The 22258-nt window shown below is 40.8% G+C and overlaps 1 protein-coding gene across 1 annotated transcript in view; it reads left to right on the top strand.

Moving 5' to 3' along the window:
- The window catches only part of TSPAN7 (tetraspanin 7), a 118228-nt gene extending 97327 nt beyond the window's left edge, over positions 1-20901 (top strand). Inside the window, exons 3-8 of the mRNA XM_007991402.3 lie at positions 3229-3303; positions 6163-6258; positions 7651-7806; positions 13211-13294; positions 19574-19649; positions 19920-20901. Of these exons, the coding sequence (XP_007989593.1) occupies positions 3229-3303; positions 6163-6258; positions 7651-7806; positions 13211-13294; positions 19574-19642 (480 nt within the window). The 3' untranslated portion in view covers positions 19643-19649; positions 19920-20901. The remainder of the gene's footprint in view (positions 1-3228; positions 3304-6162; positions 6259-7650; positions 7807-13210; positions 13295-19573; positions 19650-19919) is intronic.
- The last annotated feature ends 1357 nt before the right edge of the window (positions 20902-22258 follow it).

The following is a 22258-nucleotide window of genomic DNA, read 5'->3' as shown; positions in this document are numbered from 1 at the left end:
AGTCTTAATGGCAAGGATGTAACCTCCTTGGACCTTTGTCTCCAATTATGACAAAATAGAATTGGACTAAATCACCAAAGTTTCTCCTGGCCCAAATACTATGACTGGAGAGGGGTGGGAGAGGGGATATTTTTGTGTTCTAATTCTAAATTTGCTTGTGGGGCAAAGGTATCCCATAGGTGAGTATAATGTCATAAATTAGGATATGTGTATAAACAATGGGATAGTTAGTTCTGGCCTCTTCTGGAGGTGGCTTCACACCACACTACCATTTTCTTCTCCTAACACAAGTTCACTAGCAGGTGAGCATTTGGGGAAGTAGAGAAGCTTTTTGGTTTGGGGCTTAATTTGGGTCTCTACAAATATCTTTTAGATCAAATTTTAGATTCTACCTATATGTAAGATCAGGCAGTTATTGTCTTTTCTGTCCCTGACTTATTTCACTTAATCCTCTAGATTCATTCATGTTGTTGCAAGTGACAGGATTTCATTCTTGTTTAGGGCCAAATAGTATTCCATTGTGTATAGACACATTGTGTCCAGTGTGTATGGACACTTAGGTTGGCTATTGTCAATAGTGCTACAATATACATGGGGGCGCGGCTATCTCCTCAACATACTAATTTCATTTCCTTTGGTTGTATACCCCGCAGTAGGATTGCTGGATCATATGGTAGTTCTACTTTTAGTTTTTTGAGGAACCTCTACTCTGTTATCCATAGTGGGTTGTGCTAATTTGCATTCTAGTCAGCAGTGTATAAGAGTTCCCCCTTTTCCACATCCTCATCAGCATTTATTAATTTTTTGTCTAGAGATAGGGGAGGAGGGAGGAGCAGAGGTTGGTCAATGGGTGCAAAGTCACAGCTAGATAGGAGGAATTATCTGGTGTTTTATTCCATAGTAGGGTGACTGTAGTTGATGTATTATATATTTAGCAATAGCTAGAAGAGAGAATTTAGAATGTTCCCACCACAAAGAAATATTTTAGGTAATGGATATGCTAACTATTCTGATTTGATCATTACACAGAGTATGCATGAATCAAAACATCATACTATACCCAATAAATACGTACAATTGTTATATGTCAGTTAAAAACAAAAATATTTAAAAATATGATTTAGTTCCTTTTATGTGATAGAGGCTGTACTGGGTGCGTATGACATTTTTTTTTTTTCCTCCTCACTACCACCATGCAGTGTAAGTTGTATTTTCATGTTATGTGATAGGAACTCGGGGGTTTAGATAACCCATCCAAGTTCACACAGCTAATGTATGGAGGGCTGGGCTTTGAACCCTTGTATGTTTCCTTCCAAAGCCAGGACTATTTCAACTCCAACGTTTACATTTAGGAAAAAGCTCTAACCCCTACCGACCTGTATTTAGTACAAGCTCTTCCCAATAGGCTTTTGGCCAAGGCTTTCTGTAGGTAAAACGGCCACTCTCTGAAACCTCCTAGAGGCAGGAAACTTGCCAGACACAGAAAACTGCTGATCTGGCTGATGAGAACGGAAGTCACTTGATTAACTGTCAGTCTAGAATTTTGCAGTCCTCATATAACCTCATTAATTGCAAAACAACTGAAAATAACTATGTCTACTTTATGGAAGCCCAGAGAGGCTGCCTCTTTTCTAAGAGGTAGTTCATAACAAGATAGGATTCAAACCTAGGAGGACTTCTGACTACAGAGATAAATGTCCTTTCTTCTACCTGCTTGCTAGCAGTTATTTTCCCACCCAACTTTCTGGAAGAGTCTAGGCTTATCCCATCAGCAAAATGGGAGAGTCTCACATCAAACTGTGCTTTGAATTGCATTTTGTATGAAGTTGGGAAAGAAGTCACATACATGGGACATTCTCATAACTACATATTTAGCATTTGAGTGACTGTGCTTTCTAGAGAATTTTGTTAATATTTAGAAAGAAATTGATATTTTAAGCCAATATTTCCTTTTTCGATATATGTGCCACTAGATGAGAAAAAAAATGTATGATTCTGCATACATATGTATACTTTATGAGACGTGTATATTTTACATGTAAGTAATGTGGCCACATGCAATCTATCCAAATTCCACAGCATCATTTAGGGCCACTGCAAATGTTCAAAACCATTATATTTTATTTTGAGATGAGAAGAAGCAGATTGTAAGACATGTGCCTTGTAGGTAAGGAATCAATTCTTTTTCAAAGTTATCCTTAATGTTTCATAAATACCATGTACTACCCTTGAATTTAGACGTGCTTGCATGTGCATGCACATGCAAAAAGCTTCGGAAGTACTGGCAGCATGAGATGAAAAGCACTGAAGATGTTAGATGCTTGCAAATGTCATTAGTAGTATGGCGTATTTACTTTTTGAAAGGCTATAAACTCCATGCAGCATCCATCCCAAACAAGAAAGGCGGGCAACTCCACAGGAAAGCTGCTGCGGCTACTGTGTCCAGTGATGACCACCAATCTGAAGAGGAACATCATCTTGCACACGTTTGGCTTCTTGGGCCCACATGGGAGGGATACAATTCCAAATGAAGCAGTTTTGTAACTGTTTCATCCGAGATGTGGTTGAGACAACTGGAGGCCTTTGCCCAGGTAGCAGGTTCTTATCCTGGCTGTGTTCACACACATGATGGACTAGCATTAGAGAAAAGATGTTGGGCCAGTTCTTATTTCTTCTGAAAGCAGCACCAATGCTAGTGAGTGGAAGTTAGAAGTAGGCAGACTTGTGGCCAAAGGGAAAGGAAATCTTTCCAATGATTGGAACAGTTCCAAAATGGAATGGGCCACAGGGAATTGGCTTGCAGACCGTCGTGAGGAAAGTGGTAAAAAAGGACCCCCAGACAGGGCAGAATGTGTCCTGTGACCTTTAGAGCAGGTTGGTTTTTTCCTAGCTCAAAGATTCTAGCGTAACAAATAGTGGATACCTTAGTTGTGAAAGTTCCTTCCGGGTTTCTCCAGGTGAGCCAAGCTGACAGGCACAATGCCAGTCTCTCAGTGAGTTCTCCCCAGCCTGTGTACTCCAGAATGCATATGCATATTAAACACACATTCCTAGATTGAGGCTTATGTGGGTAAATTTAGAGAAGAATGTTTTATATTTTTTTCTAAACTTTGTCTAGGGAGTGTGAGGACTTGTCTAATTCCCACTGATTGAAAGTAACCTACCCTGGAGAAGCCCTCTTCTTAATCCTGATGTATCTGACTTTGTCTTTGTGTGCTTAATTTTCAGTATGCCATGTTTCTGTCCCTGGTGTTCCTGGCTGAGCTCGTAGCTGGCATTTCAGGGTTTGTGTTTCGTCATGAGGTGAGTATACACAAAATGCCTAACTCAATTAAGGGGTGTTTGGGAGGAGGATTCTTGAAACCTCTTGAAATGTGTAAAGGGTGCATGCATATAGGCTAGCTGATTTGCTCAGTGGTGTTGCTGTTTTCCAAAGATCATGTCATATGACCTGAAATTTTCATGAAATTCTAAATGTGGGAATTCCACCAAGCTTGAAACCTTCATTGTTGATCTTCACTGTTTCTCTGTGTAGCCATTGCATAAAATGATTCTCTCCCCCATTTTAAAGCAGTCACCTTCAATATGGATTACATACTCCTTTAAAAATAGTTGCTTCAGGCTGGGCATGGTGGCTCATATCTGCAATACCTGAACTTTGCAAGGCCTGGGGCAGGAGAATCTTTTGAGGCCAGAAGTTCAAGAGCAGCCTGGGCAACATAGTGAGAACCCCATCTCTAAAAAATAAAAAAATAAATTAGCTGGGTGTGGTGGCTTACATCTATAGTCCTAGCTACTTAGGAGACTGAGGAGGGAGGATCACTTGAACTTGGGAGGTTGAGGCTGCAATGAGCTAATATCACACTGCTGCACTCCAGCCTGGGCAAGAGAGTGAGACCCTGTCTCTATTTTTTGTTTTTAAAATAGCTGCTTCAGTAAGGCACAAGTGTATATCTGTATAACAAGTTTTCTAAGACTATAAAGGCAAGCCAAACTAATTGTCTTGCTGCCTCACAATTTTATCATTGTATTCCATAAATAATAGTAAAGCCAGAAGTAGATACACATGTGTTAAAAAGAAAAAAAAAAAAAAAACAAGACACAGGTGGAAAACAGAGAGTTACTGTGGGTCTCAGAAGTCTGGCATCATCTGTTCCCAGACCCTGCCTTTTTTTTTTTTTTAATTTTGTTTTAGATTTTTCATTAACCCATCTTGCTACACCCTCATTGGTAACACTGTTGTGCTTGGCCAGGTTCAGTTCCCCCTGAGGTTGCCTGTGTGCTCTCTGCTCCCCTACTGCCTTGTTTTTCCCCTTTACCAGAGACAGTATCCCAGATGCCAAAGCTGACTCCCAAAACCCAGTTTGTATGGGTGCTGCATTTGGAATTAGAACCCCATTCACAGTCTCTAGTGAAGTGAGACCTGATGAAGTGTCAGCCTCAACAGCCCTAATAAGTGCCCCTTGTGCCTGTGTGAACACCAGGAGCAGCCTGGCTTGCTCCTACCTGAGCCCTTGTGAACTTCCCTCTTGTTGGTTGCTGGGAGTGCGCTCTGTGGAGGGGTTTTTCTCTTAATGGTGCTTGCTGCCTAGGGCCTGGAAATCCTCATCTACCTAATCTCTTTTGCCTGAAACCCTGAGGGATGTTGTGGGAGGAGGGTACAATGCCACTGTGACCACCAGAGCTGGTCTTGAGTTTGGCTCAACAGTCAAACTCACATGATGATAGTAGGTCTCAGTGCCATTTAACAGAAGCGGAAAGACATAACAAAGGAAGGCCAGCTTGCCTGCTAGGCAGCAGTGGGCTTGTTTCTCCACCATGAGTCCACAAAATAGTCTAGCGCCTATTCTATGTACAGTCCCCCATCCTAAGAGACAGCTTCAGTGCAGTGAAATGAGATGACACAGCTGGGTGTGGTAGCCACCTTAGCTTAGAAGCTGCATGTAACTGGTGTTTCTGTCTTGTAACTGTCCCATGGGCACAGTTTACAGCATTTTAGCAAAGAATATGCCTAGTTAGGAGAGTCACCATACTTAGCCCCAAGCTTCCCACCAAGTAATTATTGTCATTTGCTGTCCTCCCAATCTGGAGACATTTTACCAATTGGGGGTCAGTTTTATCACAAACTCAGTGGCCTGGTAACACATCTGACATTCCACCTTCATCAGGTTTTCAGGGAAACAGAGCTTGAAAGTTACCCCAAAGTCAAATGTATTCACAGAAAATATTTTGTTCATCTTTTTTTTTTTTTTTTTTTTTTTTTTGAGACAGAGCCTTGCTCTGTCACCAAGGCTGCAGTGCTGTAGCACAATCTCTGCTTACTGCAACCTCTGCCTCCTGGGTTCAAGTGATTCTCCTGACTCAGCCTCCCAAGTAGCTGGGATTACAGGCACCTGCCACCATGCTAAATTTGTGTGTGTGTGCGTGTGTGTGTGCGTGTGCGTCTGTGTGTGTGTGTGTGTGTGTGTGTGTGTATTTTTAGTAGAGGCGGGGTTTCACCATCTTGGCCAGACTGGTCAAGGGCTGAGGGCTCCTGACCTCAAGTTATCTGCCCATGTCGGCCTCCCAATGTGCTGGGATTACAGGCGTGAGCCACTGCACCCGGCTGACCTTTTAAGTTCTTGTCTTTTATCCTCTTTTTTTTTTTTTTTTTTAATTTGCCTCACTAAAGACAGGTAAGTGAAAGTTGGTTTTGCCTCACTCCTATGGTAAAACGGAGATCAGTTTTTGACCAAAGCATCAGTCATCCTGTCTACCCAAGTGGTTTGTCTTTTATGAGCCTCCTGTGTAAGGGCAGAGAAAGTTATAGAAAGATGGGCATTAATCAATTCAAAGAAAATAAGTAGAAAGCCCATGCCTGAGGTTTGGCAGCTCATCATCACAGCCCTTTCAGAAATGGACAGGCCCCTCCAGTAGGTCATTCAGCAGGTCAGACTTTCTCTGAATTGAGGCTGAGGGGAACAATTTTTTAAATTCCTGAGCTTAAAACCCCCCTGGTAAATTTTCTGAGCTTTTCAGTGTCAGAAAATGGGGCATTGCCTCCCTGGCCTACATTTATAGAGAGACTTTCAGAAGAGGCTATGTTAGGGTAGAAGTTGGTAAGAATTGGAGTCAGTTTGGGCTGTGGTGGGCTGCAATCACATCCCTCCTTGTCTTCCATAGATCAAGGACACCTTCCTGAGGACTTACACGGACGCTATGCAGAATTACAATGGCAATGATGAGAGGAGCCGGGCAGTGGACCATGTGCAGCGCAGCGTAAGTTCCAGAGGAGATGGGGGTGTGAACTACCTATGAGGTCTGGGCTTAGACTTATGGGCTGCTGGTAGGTTGGCCTAGTACTTGCTATTGGTTCCCGTTCTTCAACTCTTAGTCCAGTTCCATTGCCAAGAGTTGACACCCAGTCCTTGTCCAGGCTCCAGTTATTCAGGTAATGAGTGTCAAGGAGGACCACTCCCTTGAGTGTGCCTTGCATCAGTAAGGGTTGCAAGTATGCCACGGACAGCTCATTTGCTCTTCAGATCTGAACCCTTAGGAAGGAGTTAGGTAGTGAGTGTGTGACAGCCTTGCTTAGGGTTGGCTCCCAGAGGCTGGCTTTCTGGAATCAATGTCTTCAGGCTGGGTGGAGAGCTCAGGTGAGCTGTGTTCACTGGCCGGGGCAGTGGAGTGGGCATAGAGTGGACCTAGAAGAAACTGAGGATCTGTTAGGTATGTGAAGAGGGTGAGCTACCTGATGTTTTGCAGAGGATATGGGGGAAATAGAAGAGAGATTTCCTGTCTGGGTGGCAGGTGCTGGCACTCAAGCATGACCGTCCATCAGGAATCACTAATGAGGCTTTTGCTTTGGGTTTTCTTGGTTTTGTTTACTTCAGAAGCAGTCTTTTTTCTAATTTATTTTGATAAAACTTCCAACATATACAGAAAAGTCTCAGGAATATTACAAGGAACTGTATACTCAGATTTACCAATTAATTATATTTTTGCCCCATTTGCTTTAATGTTCTCTATATTGGGGTTGGCAAGCCTCTTCTGTAAAGGATCAAGTAGTAAATATTTTAGGCTTTGAGGGCCATACACTTTGTCACAACTACTCATCTCTGCACTGTAGCACAAAAGCAACCACAAACAGTATGTGAACACATAGTTGTGGCTGTGTCCCAGTAAAACTTTATTTACAAAAACAGGTAGCTCCTGGGCTATAGTTTACCAGCTGCGGCTCTCCCTTTCTGTATATGCATCTTTTTAAAAGAACAATTTATTTACTTATTAGTAGAGATCCCAGTGGAGAGGTTTTTGAAACCATATTTGCCTCAATTCACCCATCAATAGTCCTGAGTTAGTGGATGAATACATCTATATCAATAGGTGATTGTGAGTTGGACACAGAAGCATTGCTTTGCTTTGCTTTGTGGAGGTGAATAAAGAAAGGCAATGTGATATATAATCTAGGACTTCCTTCTTGGAGATCAAACAAGCATCGGTATGGGTATAATTGTTATTGGAGCTTCCCATTCATCTTGACTCACCAAAGCTGCACATGTTGTCTTAGGGCCTTGGCCTGTGTTTCTCTTGTAAAAGTTACAAGGCAGTGATTGAGGAGACCACATTGGATCTACCACTTTTTGATTATTTTCCTTTCCCTGTTGATAGCTGAGCTGCTGTGGCGTGCAGAACTATACCAACTGGAGCACCAGCCCCTACTTCCTGGATCATGGCATCCCCCCCAGTTGCTGCATGAACGAAACCGATTGTAATCCCCAGGATCTACACAATCTGACTGTGGCCGCCACTAAAGTTAACCAGAAGGTACCTGCTTTCTCCCAGCCCTGATGGGACCAGTGGTGAATGTTTGGGAGGGGTTTTTTTTTTTTTGTTTCTGTGAAATTATGATAAATAGATTTGAAACAGTAGTCAAGGAAAAGAGAATCTTACTTTGTGGTTCCTTGATTGCCTGGGAGAGGTACTTGAGGCTCCTGACTTCTAAAAGAGAAAGCTGTGACTCAGATCAGCCTTGTCTTTCTCTCCCACAGCAAGGATCTACGAGGCATAGTTAGGAAGGTTTAGCAAGCTGTTCCTGTTAACCCTGATGCTTATGTCAGACAGCAAGTGTTGGCTTTCTTCTTTTGGGGTGTCCATCTTCTGCTTAATATACCATCCAAACATGACATGAAATTGTTTGCAGCTGGGTGTCAGTCTTTGGCAGCAAGAGAGGAGTAGAGTTGACAGACAGCATCTACTTCTGCTAGGAGGGTGGCCTTTATTTTAGGGAGTTTACTGCCATAAGAAAATAAATCAGCAACTCCAATTCAACTCATTGTCAACCTCCTGACTCCCAAAGAAATTAGAGAGGGGGGAAAAAAGAGGACTAAATGAGATTTAAAAGTTAGTACATAGTGGAAATGAGGGAAATGAAGTTTAAGTAGTCAGAGAAGAGGAAAATCAATTCTGCATTCCACCTTACAGAGAATACGATGAAGACATGATAAAACTGCATGTGAAGACTATCTATCTACATTCTTAAATGTTTAGAGAAATACCATATATAAAATATATTTTGGTAAACAAAAGGAAGGGAAAAACCTATTCTTGTGTTTACTTCCTGTTATTCAGTCAAGGGGTAAATCTTTTCTTGCTAGGATAAAATTCTGTTCTTATGATGCCTTCAACATTCTATGTGATCTGGACCAACTGCTGAATAATTCAGAGAGAAAAGATAGTTCAGTAAGATTCAGTACTGACAGCTTCTTGTCTAAGTTAAAAGGACATCTGTTTCTATTTGAATTTTCTTATGAACCCAAACATTGAGGCTTTCTTCATCTCTTATTAGTTAATAAGGTAACTTCTGGCTTCTTCATGGACATCCCCACTGAGTACCCATATGTGTCATTATGCTTCCATTTTATGAAGTGCTAAGCATGTGGTAGACACTGCAATTTATGGAAGACAAGACATGCTCTATGGCAGTGAGATATTTGATATAACAGAGCCTCAGAAAGTCATTCATGAAAGCAGTACCAAGTCTTTTTTTTTTTGGCACTCAAACTTCCTCTTCTTTTGTGAAAATTGAGGATCCAGAAGTCAGGAACACGGGGTCTAGTGTCAGGCTCCAGTAGAAGTTCTGACTGAGCCACTGTTGATTATGTGATCTCGGTCAAGTTACTTAACCTTTCTCAGTCTTGCTTTTCTCGTCTGTAAAATGGGGATAATAAGAATACATGCTCCTTGTGCTTGATTTGAAGATTTAATGAGATAAAGTGTCAAAAGCACAGTACCTGGCACAGATTATGACACATGTGATACATGTTAACGGTAATGTAAATGATGATGGTGAAATTTGTCTTCTAGATCACATGGAGTCTTTTATTAACAATGATGCAGCAGTTTCTTATAGGGAGGATCTTTTGTTAGTATGTAAAAACAAGTTTGGAGACGTATCTTACAGTGCATCTATAATCCTTACAATTATTTCCAGAAAGAGAGATAGGGTCACCTTTTTTCATTTCATTGATAAACCTACACACTGACCTCACTTTCCACCTCCCCACTGTAATCCAACTTTATATTTTCCTGGCCACCTCAAATACTTAGAAGATCTGCTTAACTTCTCTCTTACTTACCTTATAGCCTCCAACCTGGCTCCCTCAGAGGAGAAAAAGTGAATGAAAACTAAAATTTGTCTACCAAGTTTCCTTAGACATTCTTATTTCATGCCCACCTGAACTTGTGAGACAAATTACTTCTCCTGACTAAATCTCAGACACCTAATCTATACAAGGTGGGAGATGGGGATGGGGTAATAGTAGATGCTCATAAATGTTACCCGTCCTCCCAGTGACTCCTTCCCCTAGGAGGCTTAACTACTGCCACATTCTAGTTATATGGAATCCTATGATTTAGAATAAATGGATCATCCCTGTAGATCCTGTGGTGTCTTAGACCCTGTACTCTGATAGCAAAGAAAGATGATTCTTGGCTCTTACCAGGAAGCTTGAGAAACCTGTCTTGTACAGATAACTGGGAGAGAACAGGAGGAAAGTATGTAGAGTTAAATAGGATATTTATTGTTTGGATTTCGGGACAGGTTTTATTTTGGTTTTGCTAGCAGGATGATGAAATGTCTGCAGGTTCACTTGGCTAATAGCATTGGCTGAAATCCTACTTCATAGGAATTATTTGACAGTTTGTAAGGGCAAGAGGAACATAGTTATTCTGCTTGGCAGCTACAGAGATACCTCTTCCCATAACCTATCTGGAACTAGCGTTCTACTCCTAGTAGTTAAAGTCAGTCACTTGCAGATGTTTTCCATTGGTGACTGTTGATTTAGACATGCTGAGAGGGTGAGCAAATGAACTGTTCTGAGTGTTTCCTAGGATACTTAGCAGGTCTGTGTAGATTTATCTCACACCTGACAACCAGACTTTCGTATTAGGAGATTGAGAGAGGTTGTTGTGAGTAGATAAGATCATAGTTTAGGGGGAAAGTTTAAGGTTGAATGCAAACATGGCCTGTGGTTGTAGTATTAAATCAGCTCTTGCAGTATGCAGATCTGTGCTGAGACCTGGAAAATGAACTTTGGGGTCCATGCAAGTAAATAACAGAAAAATCCAGAGATGGCAAACATTTATTTTGACATTGGTCTCTTATTGTTTAAAAACAAAACAGAAAAAAAAACTAAGTCACTTTTCTCATTTTAATTAATCCTATTACTGATATGATTCATTAACTTGCTTTCTTATTTGGAATAAAAAATAATGAGAAAATATTTCTTATAAAAGAGTGCTTCTCACCTTTTAATGGGCATGTGAAGCGTCTGGAGATCTGCTTAAAATTCATTAAAAATATGTCAAAAGGAATAACCCATGGATTTGGCAGATTCTGATTCAGTAGGTCTGGGGTGGAGCCTTCAATTCTGCATTTCTAACAAGCTCCTAGGTGAATAAATACTGCTCATTCAAGATCCATACATTGAGCAAGGTTTAGAGAGAACTATTCGTCACAGTTGTACTAATGCTAGGCAGTTATTCCCTTTTTCTGGTGTCTCCTACTAGTTGGAGTGGCCTTACCAAAAATAATGTGACCAAGTCTAAAATCTTCTAGAATGGAGTAGAAATCATACTTGAGAAAATATATTCAGTTTAAGTGTAGAATTGAAGTGCGCAAACAAAAAATCTATGCCAAACTATTTTGCAGAATAAGAAAATACTCATTTTGCTTCTCTCTGGGTTGTATTATTAGGCTTGTGTTTCCAAATTTTGAGCTTACATAACACTGGTGCTGATCTGTACCTCATTCCTTAGCCTCATCATCACTGCAGGGAGAAGATACAGTAATGATGGCCAGCCTGGCAAACTGCTGTCTTAGCTGCTACCTTTTGGGAAAGTGTTAGAATATCCACATCTCTTTTCATTTTGTCTTCTTTGTAACCCAAATTCTTCTCTCTTCTACTACCTTTTGAAAAATTGTGTGAGGTTGGGCATGGTGGCTCATGCCTGTAATCCCAGCACTTTGGGAAGTTGAAATGGGTGGATCACCTGAGGTCAGGAGTTTGAGACCAACCTGACCAACATGGTGAAACCCCATCTGTACTAAAAATACAAAAATTAGCCAGGCATGGTGGTACACACCTGTAATGCCAGCTATTTGGGAGGCTGAGGCAGGAGAATCGCTTCATGCCTGGAGGCGGAGGTTGCAGTGAGCTGAGATCATGCCACTGTACTCCAGCCTGGGCGACAGAGCAAGACTCTGTCTCAAAAAAAAAAAAAAAAAAAGAAAGAAAAGAAAAGAAAAAAAGAAAAAAAATGTGATATAGAGTCTCACTAGTAACAGTGAAATCAGTAAGCTTCTACTATGGGGAATCAAATTTTAAAACTCCCCATGAGTGATAATGTATTTCCTTTCCCACTCCCACCCTGGCCTTCACATTTGCATCAGATAACTAAGAAGTCTAGTTTGTCGATTGCATTGAAAACATATGTCACACAAAGGGAACAACACACACTGGGGCCTATAGGAGGGTAGAGGGTGGGAGGACGAAGAAGATCAGGAAAAACAACTAATGGGTACTAGGCTTAATACTTGGGTGACAAAGTAATCTGTACAACAAACCCCCCACGACACAAGTTTACCTATATAATAAACTTGCACATGTACCCCTGAACTTAAAAACAAAAGAAAATATGTCTGAAAGCACTACTGGTAAGTTAATGCACCATTTTTTTTCCCTGCAAGCAGACTATAAATGTATATAGATATCACTTAAAAGAAGACACAGCATTGGCAGAATTTTTTACAAGCTATGAGAAATGTTAAATTGTTAAATTTGAACTTAAAGAGGGGAAACATGCTTGGGGTTTTTTTGTTCTTCAAATGTTGTTAAAACTTAGTGTGCCATTTTGATAAATAAGAACCAGCTTTAATCTGTTTATCAAATTAATGTCTTTATTTGTCACAGACTTTATACATTTTAGTTGAAGCCCTTTTCCAGAAAACTGGAAAAGGACCATGTCTTCCTAGCTGAATAAGTCAGTTCAGAACTCTAGGTTGATTTGGCCAGTTTCAAATAAATATACTTACAAATTCTCTCTCTCTCTGGAAAAGATGACCCTAGAACATAGGTTTTCCCTATTTAAAAAATCCTAATGGTCTCATTAGGAAGAACCCTAAAACTCCATAAAGTTGGTAGATACTCAAACACTTCCCTGTAGCCAGATGATTCCGGTTTGTTTATTCAAGATTTTGTCATTCGTTGTCAAAATGCTAGTAACCATGTTTATGATGCTGAGATTTCCTGTTCAAGGATGCGGAATGTCTTTTCAAGTCTACTTCTTTGTCTCTATAATGTTTGCTTCATAGATCTTAGAGATCTCTTGCTAAATTTAATCCTACTACAAAAACATTTGGCGATGAAATTGTGTCTGGGATTGACTTTAAATGGGATGGGAGTTGGGGAGGTTCAAATGAAGCAAGATTGACCAGATGTTAATTTGTGATGTTAGGGGAAGGGTCATGTGTCTCTGTATTTTTGTGTATGTTTGAAACCTTTTCTTATTTTTTTAAGTTTGAAAAGAATGCTAATAAATTCCTGGAGTGAGTTGCAATTGTATTTGCTGAATTAAGGTTGAAGTGTATGTTAGGAGTGTTTTGGGTACACATAGCCCAGCTTGGCCTGAGTAAAAACATGTCTCCAAGACAGTATCTTTCTCTTTCCAGGGTTGTTATGATCTGGTAACTAGTTTCATGGAGACTAACATGGGGATCATCGCTGGAGTGGCGTTTGGAATCGCATTCTCCCAGGTAGCTTCATAATTGTGCAGAACCTAGTCTAACCTTTCCTCTGCCTCCCTCCCTGGCCTCCAGATTCTCTGCCTGCCTTCCTGTGCTTTGGGAAAAGCTGATAGATGGGGTCAAAGCTCCTTGCTCATTAGTCCTCAGGTGATCTGTTTATTGATTTTTCTTTTTCAACTCAAATGAAGTTTTGTCATCAAGGGAATATCAGTTACAGTTACACTAATGACTAACTCCAGAAAAACAACTGGTTACTTCTGTAGGTCAAATGGAGGTTAACTGAATAACGTGCTGGCATAATTGGATCATAAACAACTCAAAACATCAAATGGCTGATCTGGATTTGGGGGAAGTGTTTTTACTGATTGACCTGACCCTTTTTTGCTCTCTCTTAGTTCCTGTGTATTACGGATGAGATCTCTCCCTTTTAAAGAAAGCCTAAGTTTAGCAAACTTCGACTTGTGATCATTATTTTAATCTCTAAGTTTGGCTATTTGGAAGAGGTTTGACTATTCTTATGTGGTTTCTTAAGAGGAAATAAAATTTTGTGTACTAAATTTTATAGCCCTTTATCTGTACCTACCCTCAAGAAAACAATGGGAGAAGTACTATGCCAATTAAGTAAACCACACACACTGGAGGATAGAATAAGATTAAGCTAAATCTAAAACGTAGCCCACCTCCACGAGGCAGGGCATGGTCCCACAGGCTTCTGATCTCCCAGACAAATGATACATCCTTGCTATAATGTGGCTTTAGGTAGAATAATCAACATGTATAGTTAACAAGCAAGAGCAAACTTTGTTTATGTTTAACTCAGACTTTGTTCAGACCAACAGATCGTTTTTCAAACAAAGCCCGATTAATGTTGTCTGAGTATTGTCTCCACAGCTCTCAATTCTTTTTTTATTTTTTTATTTCTTTTTGTTTAGGACCTGGTGTCTACAACAAACCACAACTCTCATTTCTATATAGGCTATCTCAGACTCTAATTACTTTTTCCCTACCCATCTGTATCTCTGGCCCTCCTGCTTAGCAATGCAGATGCACTTTAATTTTATTCCAGTTTGTTCCTAAAACTTTCTAATTGAAATGTGGAATATACGGAAAGGTGCATAAATTATGTTTACAGCTTAATAAGTTACCACAAAATGAACATAGCTGTGTAACCCTCGCTTAGATTAAGGCATAGAACTTTAAGCCTGATGGTTTGTTTTTTACAAGTAGACAGCCTTAGAGAAGTAGAAGAGCTTTTCTTCCTAAGCAGTTACAAAACCTGTGCAACATTTTATCTCACAAGAGCATGTGGGCTCAGCCAACACAAGTGCGTTCCTTGTTGCAATTTCAAAACTATCTTTTACCATGCTTCCTTGTTTTTTGTTTTTGTTTTGAAGCCCATGAAGTGAATTAAACCCTCAACACTCCAACACATAGACAAACCAGAGTGGGGTCACAAACAATGCAAATTAACTCAGTCTCCAGAGACATTTGAAAAGCAATTGCTACTCTGAAATGTATTCTAGTTGCTATAATATTTCAATAATAATACTCAGCAACATCACTCTAATGACTGAGGGACATTTTAGAGGATCCCCAAACCCTGGTGACTGATGCAAATGTGCAGGATGCACTTGACAGCCTGGAACATCCTGTTTACTTAACACATGTATGTGTAGCATCATATTGTTAACATCAAAAGGGCATTCTTGTGTTTGGCATTTGAGGAGGCCTGTCCCATTGGAGGAAAAAAAATATTGCTGAAGTCTCCCCTACTAGCTATCCTAGAACCATAAAGGGACATTATGCTGATACTGTACATTAGGAGAAGAGAGCCTCAAATAACCTGGAATCTCATGAATGAAACCCCTTATCATCCAAGAATATTCCCATGTGGCCATGAGCATGAGTGTATGTGTGGTATAGGAGGATCCTGTTTTCGTTAATGAGATGAATCAAATGGATCCTTCTCCAAGTAATGAATCTGATTAATACCTCTCTTCCACTCTTCTCTCACACATCCCAATGAAGAAATGTATGATTAGACAAATAATTATCTGGCCTGATTAATCTCTCCGTGCTACCTTAAGAAATCTGTGATTTGTGAATTGTTGAATATGTACTGTGACCCTCTAGGGCAGTAAGAGAGGGGCTTTGACCTTAAGGAGCCCCAACTCTGAAACTCTCTGTAGTGAGTTTAGGTCTCATCAAGGTACCACATAGTTATTGGGGTGATAAAACACAAAGCCCAGTGACATCATACCATGGTGCCAGTACTGCTCACCCATGTGGCCAGGCAGGTCCAGCAGGGCAGACACTTGAGACCTACTCCCAGGTTCGGGCAGGGAGAGGAATGGCTGTGGCTGGCATTTGCCAGCCAGATGCACCAGGAACTGCAGCTATTTATGGTGCCATCAGCCTCAGGGTTCCTGAAAGCTGAAGTTGGCTTCCAGATGTCTGTAGATCCAGGGCATCCCTGGGACAATGGTGGCCACTTACCAGATGCCCATTCACAAAGAACCAGCCCTACTGATCCTGGTCAGTGACCTGGAACCAGACCTTTGGCTACATGTGTTCAGAAATTTTCGAGCCAATGTCATAGTAAAATTTAGCACATGTTGTCTGATATTGATGAACCAGTTGTGCTGACCTATGCCTTAGCCTTCCTATAATAAAGAAGGCTCTACTAAGTAGAGGCCACAGAGGGGACAAAGTAGGTAGGAAAGAACAGAGCTCTCTCCCTCCCTCCCTCCCACTTTTGCTCTCCTGCCCTCGACCTTTTTCTTGCCCTTTGCTTGCTCTTATGACCTCCATGCTATCATCTGTTGGAAGAAACCGGCCATGCACATCTATTGTCTCAAAGATTAAAGGTGTATAAAGTATTAGGAAAACTAAGCTGGGTCTAGCCTTTTAATACACTGGGCAAGAACTTTGTTCCCTGTTAGCTGACTTAGCTAATTGAAAGCTCTCGAGTGCTGTTTTTGAACAGCAACAGGGTTGTGTCAAGCATTAAACACTTCTCTCTACAAACTTCCATTGCCTTTGCCCTCTCAAGGTAAAACTCATTTGTCTGGACTTGATGGGCAGAGTCTGCTGCCCTATAAATTTATAGCAGAAGGTTGAATCTGTTTAGTAGAGTGCCTCTTCGCTGCATCTTTGGCAACTGCTTTTTCACTCGAGGGCTTGTGGGGAGAGTGAGAGATGGAGCATGCGTGTACAGCACCTCTGTCCTATCCCCACCCCCAAAATGCCCTGGAAGCCAAGAACCATGGGATGTCTCGGCATGGACATGTTTATTGTTCAATTTGTGGCATTGTGTATATGTACATATGCTTGTGTGTGTGTGGTGGGGTGTTCTCTGGTCTTCTGTGTTTAGTACTTCTGTGTCTAAGGTAAATAGACCCAGGGCTTTGCTAGACTTGGAACCTGTTAGGCTGGATTAATTCCCCATATCATGTAATATTGTAGTCCTAAGTAAAGACGGTAGAGCCATTTTCCAGAAGGGGAGGGTTGAGTGACTCGCTTGAAGTTGGGCAGCTCCTATAGATCCAGTATTATAATTCTGACCTCTTCACCTGGCCTGCTGTATTAACTTTTAAGGCCAGAGATCACCCTTGTTCCTGCCTCTGGTAGCACCTTAAGGGAATTCACTTATTGCTTTTATAACAAAAAGACTTAAGTCTGTGAAATCCAAAAGGAAAAGGTACTCATAAGAAAACACAGACCCTATTACTACCCATCCATTTTCTGACCCTCATCCTCCTGTCTGGCCTCCTCCAGGGTCTAAATGCTGCTAAGATGTGCCAGTCATTCTTTTCTCTTGGGGGCCCCTTGAGAAGACTTGTTTACCTTTTCTATGTAGAGGGCAGGACAGAGCTGAGGCTATTCTTAGATAGGATGAGAGGGTACAACATTAAGCTCTGAGAATTACCTGTGTAGCTTGGGGCGTATTCTTTAACCTCTCATAACCCTCAATTTTCTTATCTGGAAAACAGAGATTGTAATATTGTACAGGTTGTGGTAAATATTCAATACAGGCTAGGTACAATGACTCATGTCTGTAATCCCAGCACTTTGAGAGACAGAGGCAGGCAGATCACTTGAGCCCAGGAATTCAAGACCAGCCTGGTCAACATGGCAAAACCCCATCTCTACTAAAAATACAAAAATTAGCTGAATGTGGTGGCGCACAACTGTAATCCCAGCTACTCAGGAGGCTGAGGCAGGAGAATCACTTCAACCTGGGAGGTAGAGGTTGTAGTGAGCTGAGATTGCACCACTGCACTCCAGCCTGGATATTCAATACAGTCAGCCTTCCGTATCAGCAGGTTCTGTATCCATGGATTCAACCAACTATGGATTGAAAATAACAATACAACAAAAAATAATGCAAATAAAAGCAATATAGTATAGCAACTATTTACACAGCATTTACATTGTATTAGGTATTATGAGTAATCTTGAGATGATTTAAAGTATAAAGGAGGATGTGCATAGCTTATATGCAAATATTGCATGATTTTGTATCAAGGACTTGAGCATCCTAGGATTTTGCTATCCTCAGGAGGTCCTGGAACCAATCTCCAACAGATACTAAGGGATGACTGTAATTTGTTCTACCTGAATGTGTTATGTACCTCTGACACTTACTTAATTTTTGACATTATCAAGTGTGTTCTGCTGTTTGTTGGTCCTGGAAAATGGAAGTTCTAATAAAAAGAGACAAGCTGTGAGGTTCAAGGTCGTTACATTCATATTTTAGTTTCTCATTTGGCAGAATATTCTAAAGGTTATAGCCATGGTATCTTCAGTCACTTGGCAGTAAGTGCATGAGACTATGTATTTTATGGCACCAAATGATGTTGGCCAGAACCTTGGTAGGAGATAGGACGAGTCCAATAAGATGATGATGCTTCCTTACCCGAAAGAGGTTATAGTTTGCATATTTCACAGCACAATTTTGATTTGAAAAAGGAAGATAAGAAATGAGAACTGGAACCTGCATGGGTAGGTTAAGAACCAGGAGAATGGAGTTCAGGTGTTTCCCTGACCAACAGTGGGACCTGAAGTGGCAGTAGGTGTTTCATCTATAAGAAGAGGGTGATTAGGTGGACTGGATGAGCAGTTCCCTGCCCTTGAAGGCTTGTTAAAACACCAGTTGCTGGGCCCCAACCCCCAGCATATCTGATTCAGCAGGACTTGGGTGAGATCTGAGAATGCGCATTTCTAAAGAGGTCCCAGGTGATCGTGATGCTCTTGGTCCTGCGGTCGCACTTTTAGTGACATAGGTCTGATCCAGTAAAACATGCCCAGTTGTCTAAAGAGAAGGGACTACATTGACTAAGAGAAAGCAGCCTCTAGACTCAAGTGTACAATTGGTCTCCTCTCTAAAGAATGCTGATCCTCCAGATTCATGAGTGGAAATTTTCTTTTCTAATGAACAGAACAAGATGTGCTTAAGGGTGTCTTGAGGGTATCACAATCATCTTTATTAGATTCACTTGTGCCACAGTTTCGATCAAGGCACAAAGACAAGTGGATGACTAGAATCTTCTGAGGAGGTAGAGGTACTACATCACTGGTTGTCCTGAGGCCCCTAAAAGAACTGGGAGGTGGGCCCTGGGTGTAGATGAGCCCACTTAGGCCTAAGATATCTACATGGTCAAGAGACAGAATATAAAGCCCCACTTTCCCCTAGTCCCTCCTACCTTTTCATAAGCTGTGGCTTTCTTACCCCACTGGTGAATGTGCCTCATCAAGAATAGGGTCTCTATTCTTGCCTCAAGGAAAGAACTATTATTTTGTCAGCTGGGTATGACTGAGATATCATAGTATGCTGAGAAGTCTTCCAAATGCATGTGCTATAGATTTGAATTAAATTTTAGCCTTTTAGTTAATATATCACTAAATTCTGTGTTCCTTAATTTTTTTATTACTCTCATAACATGAACAAATTTTAATACTCCTTAAATGTCAAAAGTTGTTCTTAAATGGCCAGAGTGAGCTACAGCTGGAACATGATGGCCAGTTTGAGAACTTCCAGTTGGCTCTGCAGTTAGACTCCCAACAACTGAGATCCCATGGTTGAAATCAGGTTTTATCTTTTGCTCTAGTGCCCTTTCCCCATTTACATACAGAAACACTTGGTTGTTGAAAAAATTATGTCTAGTGATACACATATATCAAAAATCACATTATCCCCCATAAATATATAAAATTATTAATTAAAAATTAAGAGGGTGTGGTTTGGTGACTTGAGATTCTCATTTTCGTTTTTCTCCCTGGCAACAGTTAATTGGCATGCTGCTGGCCTGCTGTCTGTCCCGGTTCATCACGGCCAATCAGTATGAGATGGTGTAAGGAGAAGGTAGGTGACAGTGGGGAGTGTTTAATTTTGAGGGGTCCCCTTTGGGACACATAAATACCCTTCAAATGTGCAGGAGTACTCCCTGGCCATTGAGCTACCTGATCTTGGTGGCACTTGTCCCTGTGCAGAAATCTCATTTCCGTGGTTCTGGGAAGGAAGTTTAATTGGTTCTTTTGTGGAAAATGTGGAAATGCTGTTTTCAGCTTGTTATCTTTCTTTTCAAGTCCTTGTTACTGGTGAATCACTCACATGTTCTAATTTCTCTCTTAGTCTTTCAAGAACGACGGAATAAGAGACCTGTTTTAAAAAGGAACTGCAGCAATCTTTGAAAGACTTCCAAAGAATGTTAGAGCACAGTACATAATACACCTGCCCTGCTCCCCCTATCCCTTACCCCCCACGTGCAACTGACACTCCCACCCAGTCTCTGCTCCACCTTTCAGCCCATGTCACTTGTAGTGTCCATTTTGTGAAGCCTTGTTGTGCCACAGAGTGTAGCCAGGCCCCCCTGCAGCTAGTCCTAGTGAACCTCACCCCGAGGCCCTGCATGGGCCAGCCGCTCCATCTGTACTTGGTCCAACTGCAACTCATCATCGGTGACTGGTTATCACACCATCGCTGGCCCCTTTGGGCCCTGCATGTAGTGTGGGAGGCTCCTGTTAGCTCCTCACTGTGGTAAATGCCACACACCTTTAAGTAGATAAGCAGACGATAGTTATCTGTTCTTTTGACTTAATCTCATTTGGTTTGATTTTCCCTCTACTAAGGCTTTCCTACCTTCTTCAGGCTGCCTAAGACATGTAAAGAAACACATCGATAATTGTCCATGAGGAGAAAAAAAGCATGTGTCATGCATGAAGGAAACTGAGCTTTAGGTGGCCTCCTTGCTTGTTACATACCTGGGTATGTGTAGGCAGTTTAGTGCATCTTTGCCTCTCAGTTGAAACCTGTATAATCCTGTTACAAAGCTGTGTTGTTGCTTCTCGTGAAGGCCATGATAATTTTGTTTTTCCCCAATTAATTGCTATTGTGTTATTTTACTACTTCTCTCTGTATTTTTTTTCTTGCATTGACATTATAGACATTGAGGACCTCATCAGAACAATTTAAAAATGAGTGTGAAGGGGGAACAAGTCAAAATATTTTTAAAAGATCTTCAAAAATAATGCCTCTGTCTAGCATGCCAACAAGAATGCATTGATATTGTGAACATTTGTGATATATGTATTAATAAATAGAGCAATTACAAGCAGCTGTGTTCTGATTCTGTTCTTTGGTTCTTATGACAGTTTTTAAATACATTTCTATTCCATCTTGCTCTTTAGGACATTGCAGGCAAGTGGACCATCTCACACACTGACACACCTCTCCATGTGTGCTCCCACCCCACCAAAATAGCATCAGGCAGCAGAGAAGCTAAAGAGTTAGATTTTTAAAATTATTGTTATGGACACTTCAGAAACTTTAACCATTTATCATGAACAGAATACACTGTTGTCTGCAGAAATAGAGCCTTCATATCATTTCAGGCCTCTGAAATCCTCGGATCTGAAATCCGTGAAATAAATACAAAGATTTCAGCTGAGTTTTTAAAGTCTGGATTTCATTTTCTTAAAAAAGGAAATGAGCCTCTATTCTTTCCTTCATCCTTTCTAATGAGCATGAATTCTTCCCTTTCCTCTTTCTTTTCTGGGTTGGAGTGAATAAACACAATCTAGAGAAGAGATTACATCTTACGATGCAGCCATCCCAATGCCCCAGTTTGTACTGAAGTATGGAATGCTTACACTTGATTTAAAGAGCATTTTATCAATAGGTGCAGTAGATTATTTGCAATCAGTTTATTCTTGATGAGTCATCCAAAAACTAAAAACTTAGTAAAAGCATAAATTCATCTGTTACCAAAATGAGTGGATCTAAAAGGCTCCCTCTTCTCTATAGCTCAGACTGTAATTAGAATGGAGATGGCTTTCTAACTATGTGCATTTATTAGCCTGATCTCTGCATAGAGTAAACCCTACTACAACATTGACAAAGGACACTGCTTAAACCTTCAGTTGTACCCTCTTCAAAAGGTCAGCATTTTTAGTGAATTAAGGGGAGCTCTTCTGTGGAAACATATGTAGCTCAAAAATTTTTCACATCTCTGTTTCGTAATTTCTATTTCATGATATATTGAAATGAGGCTTTTCTGTAAAATCCTAAATAGATCCCAACCCATGGTTTATCTTTTTGCAAACTGTGTGTTTATTGGTATACTTTGGTAAGTAAGAAATCTATATACTGTCTAAATTAAATTCAGATCTCAGAATAACATACTTTTAATGTGAAACATTTGGACCAAGGTTGATTTTCCTTTAAAACTATCAAGTGTTCATGTTTCAACTCTGAATGACTTGTGTGTAATGTCCTTTCCTCTTTCAAAGGAAACTTAAGGGACACAAATTGAAATACTTTTTTTGTTTTCTTTTTTTTTTTTTTTTTTTTTGAGACGGAGTCTTGCTGTGTCGCCCAGGCTGGAGTGCAGTGGCCAGATCTCAGCTCACTGCAAGCTCCGCCTCCCGGGTTTACGCCATTCTCCTGCCTCAGCCTCCCGAGTAGCTGGGACT

This window comes from Chlorocebus sabaeus, chromosome X (assembly GCF_047675955.1).
Source record: "Chlorocebus sabaeus isolate Y175 chromosome X, mChlSab1.0.hap1, whole genome shotgun sequence".
Taxonomy (NCBI): Eukaryota; Metazoa; Chordata; class Mammalia; order Primates; family Cercopithecidae; genus Chlorocebus; species Chlorocebus sabaeus.
Note: the sequence above shows the minus strand (reverse complement) of the source record. Positions and strands in the feature narration are given on the sequence as shown.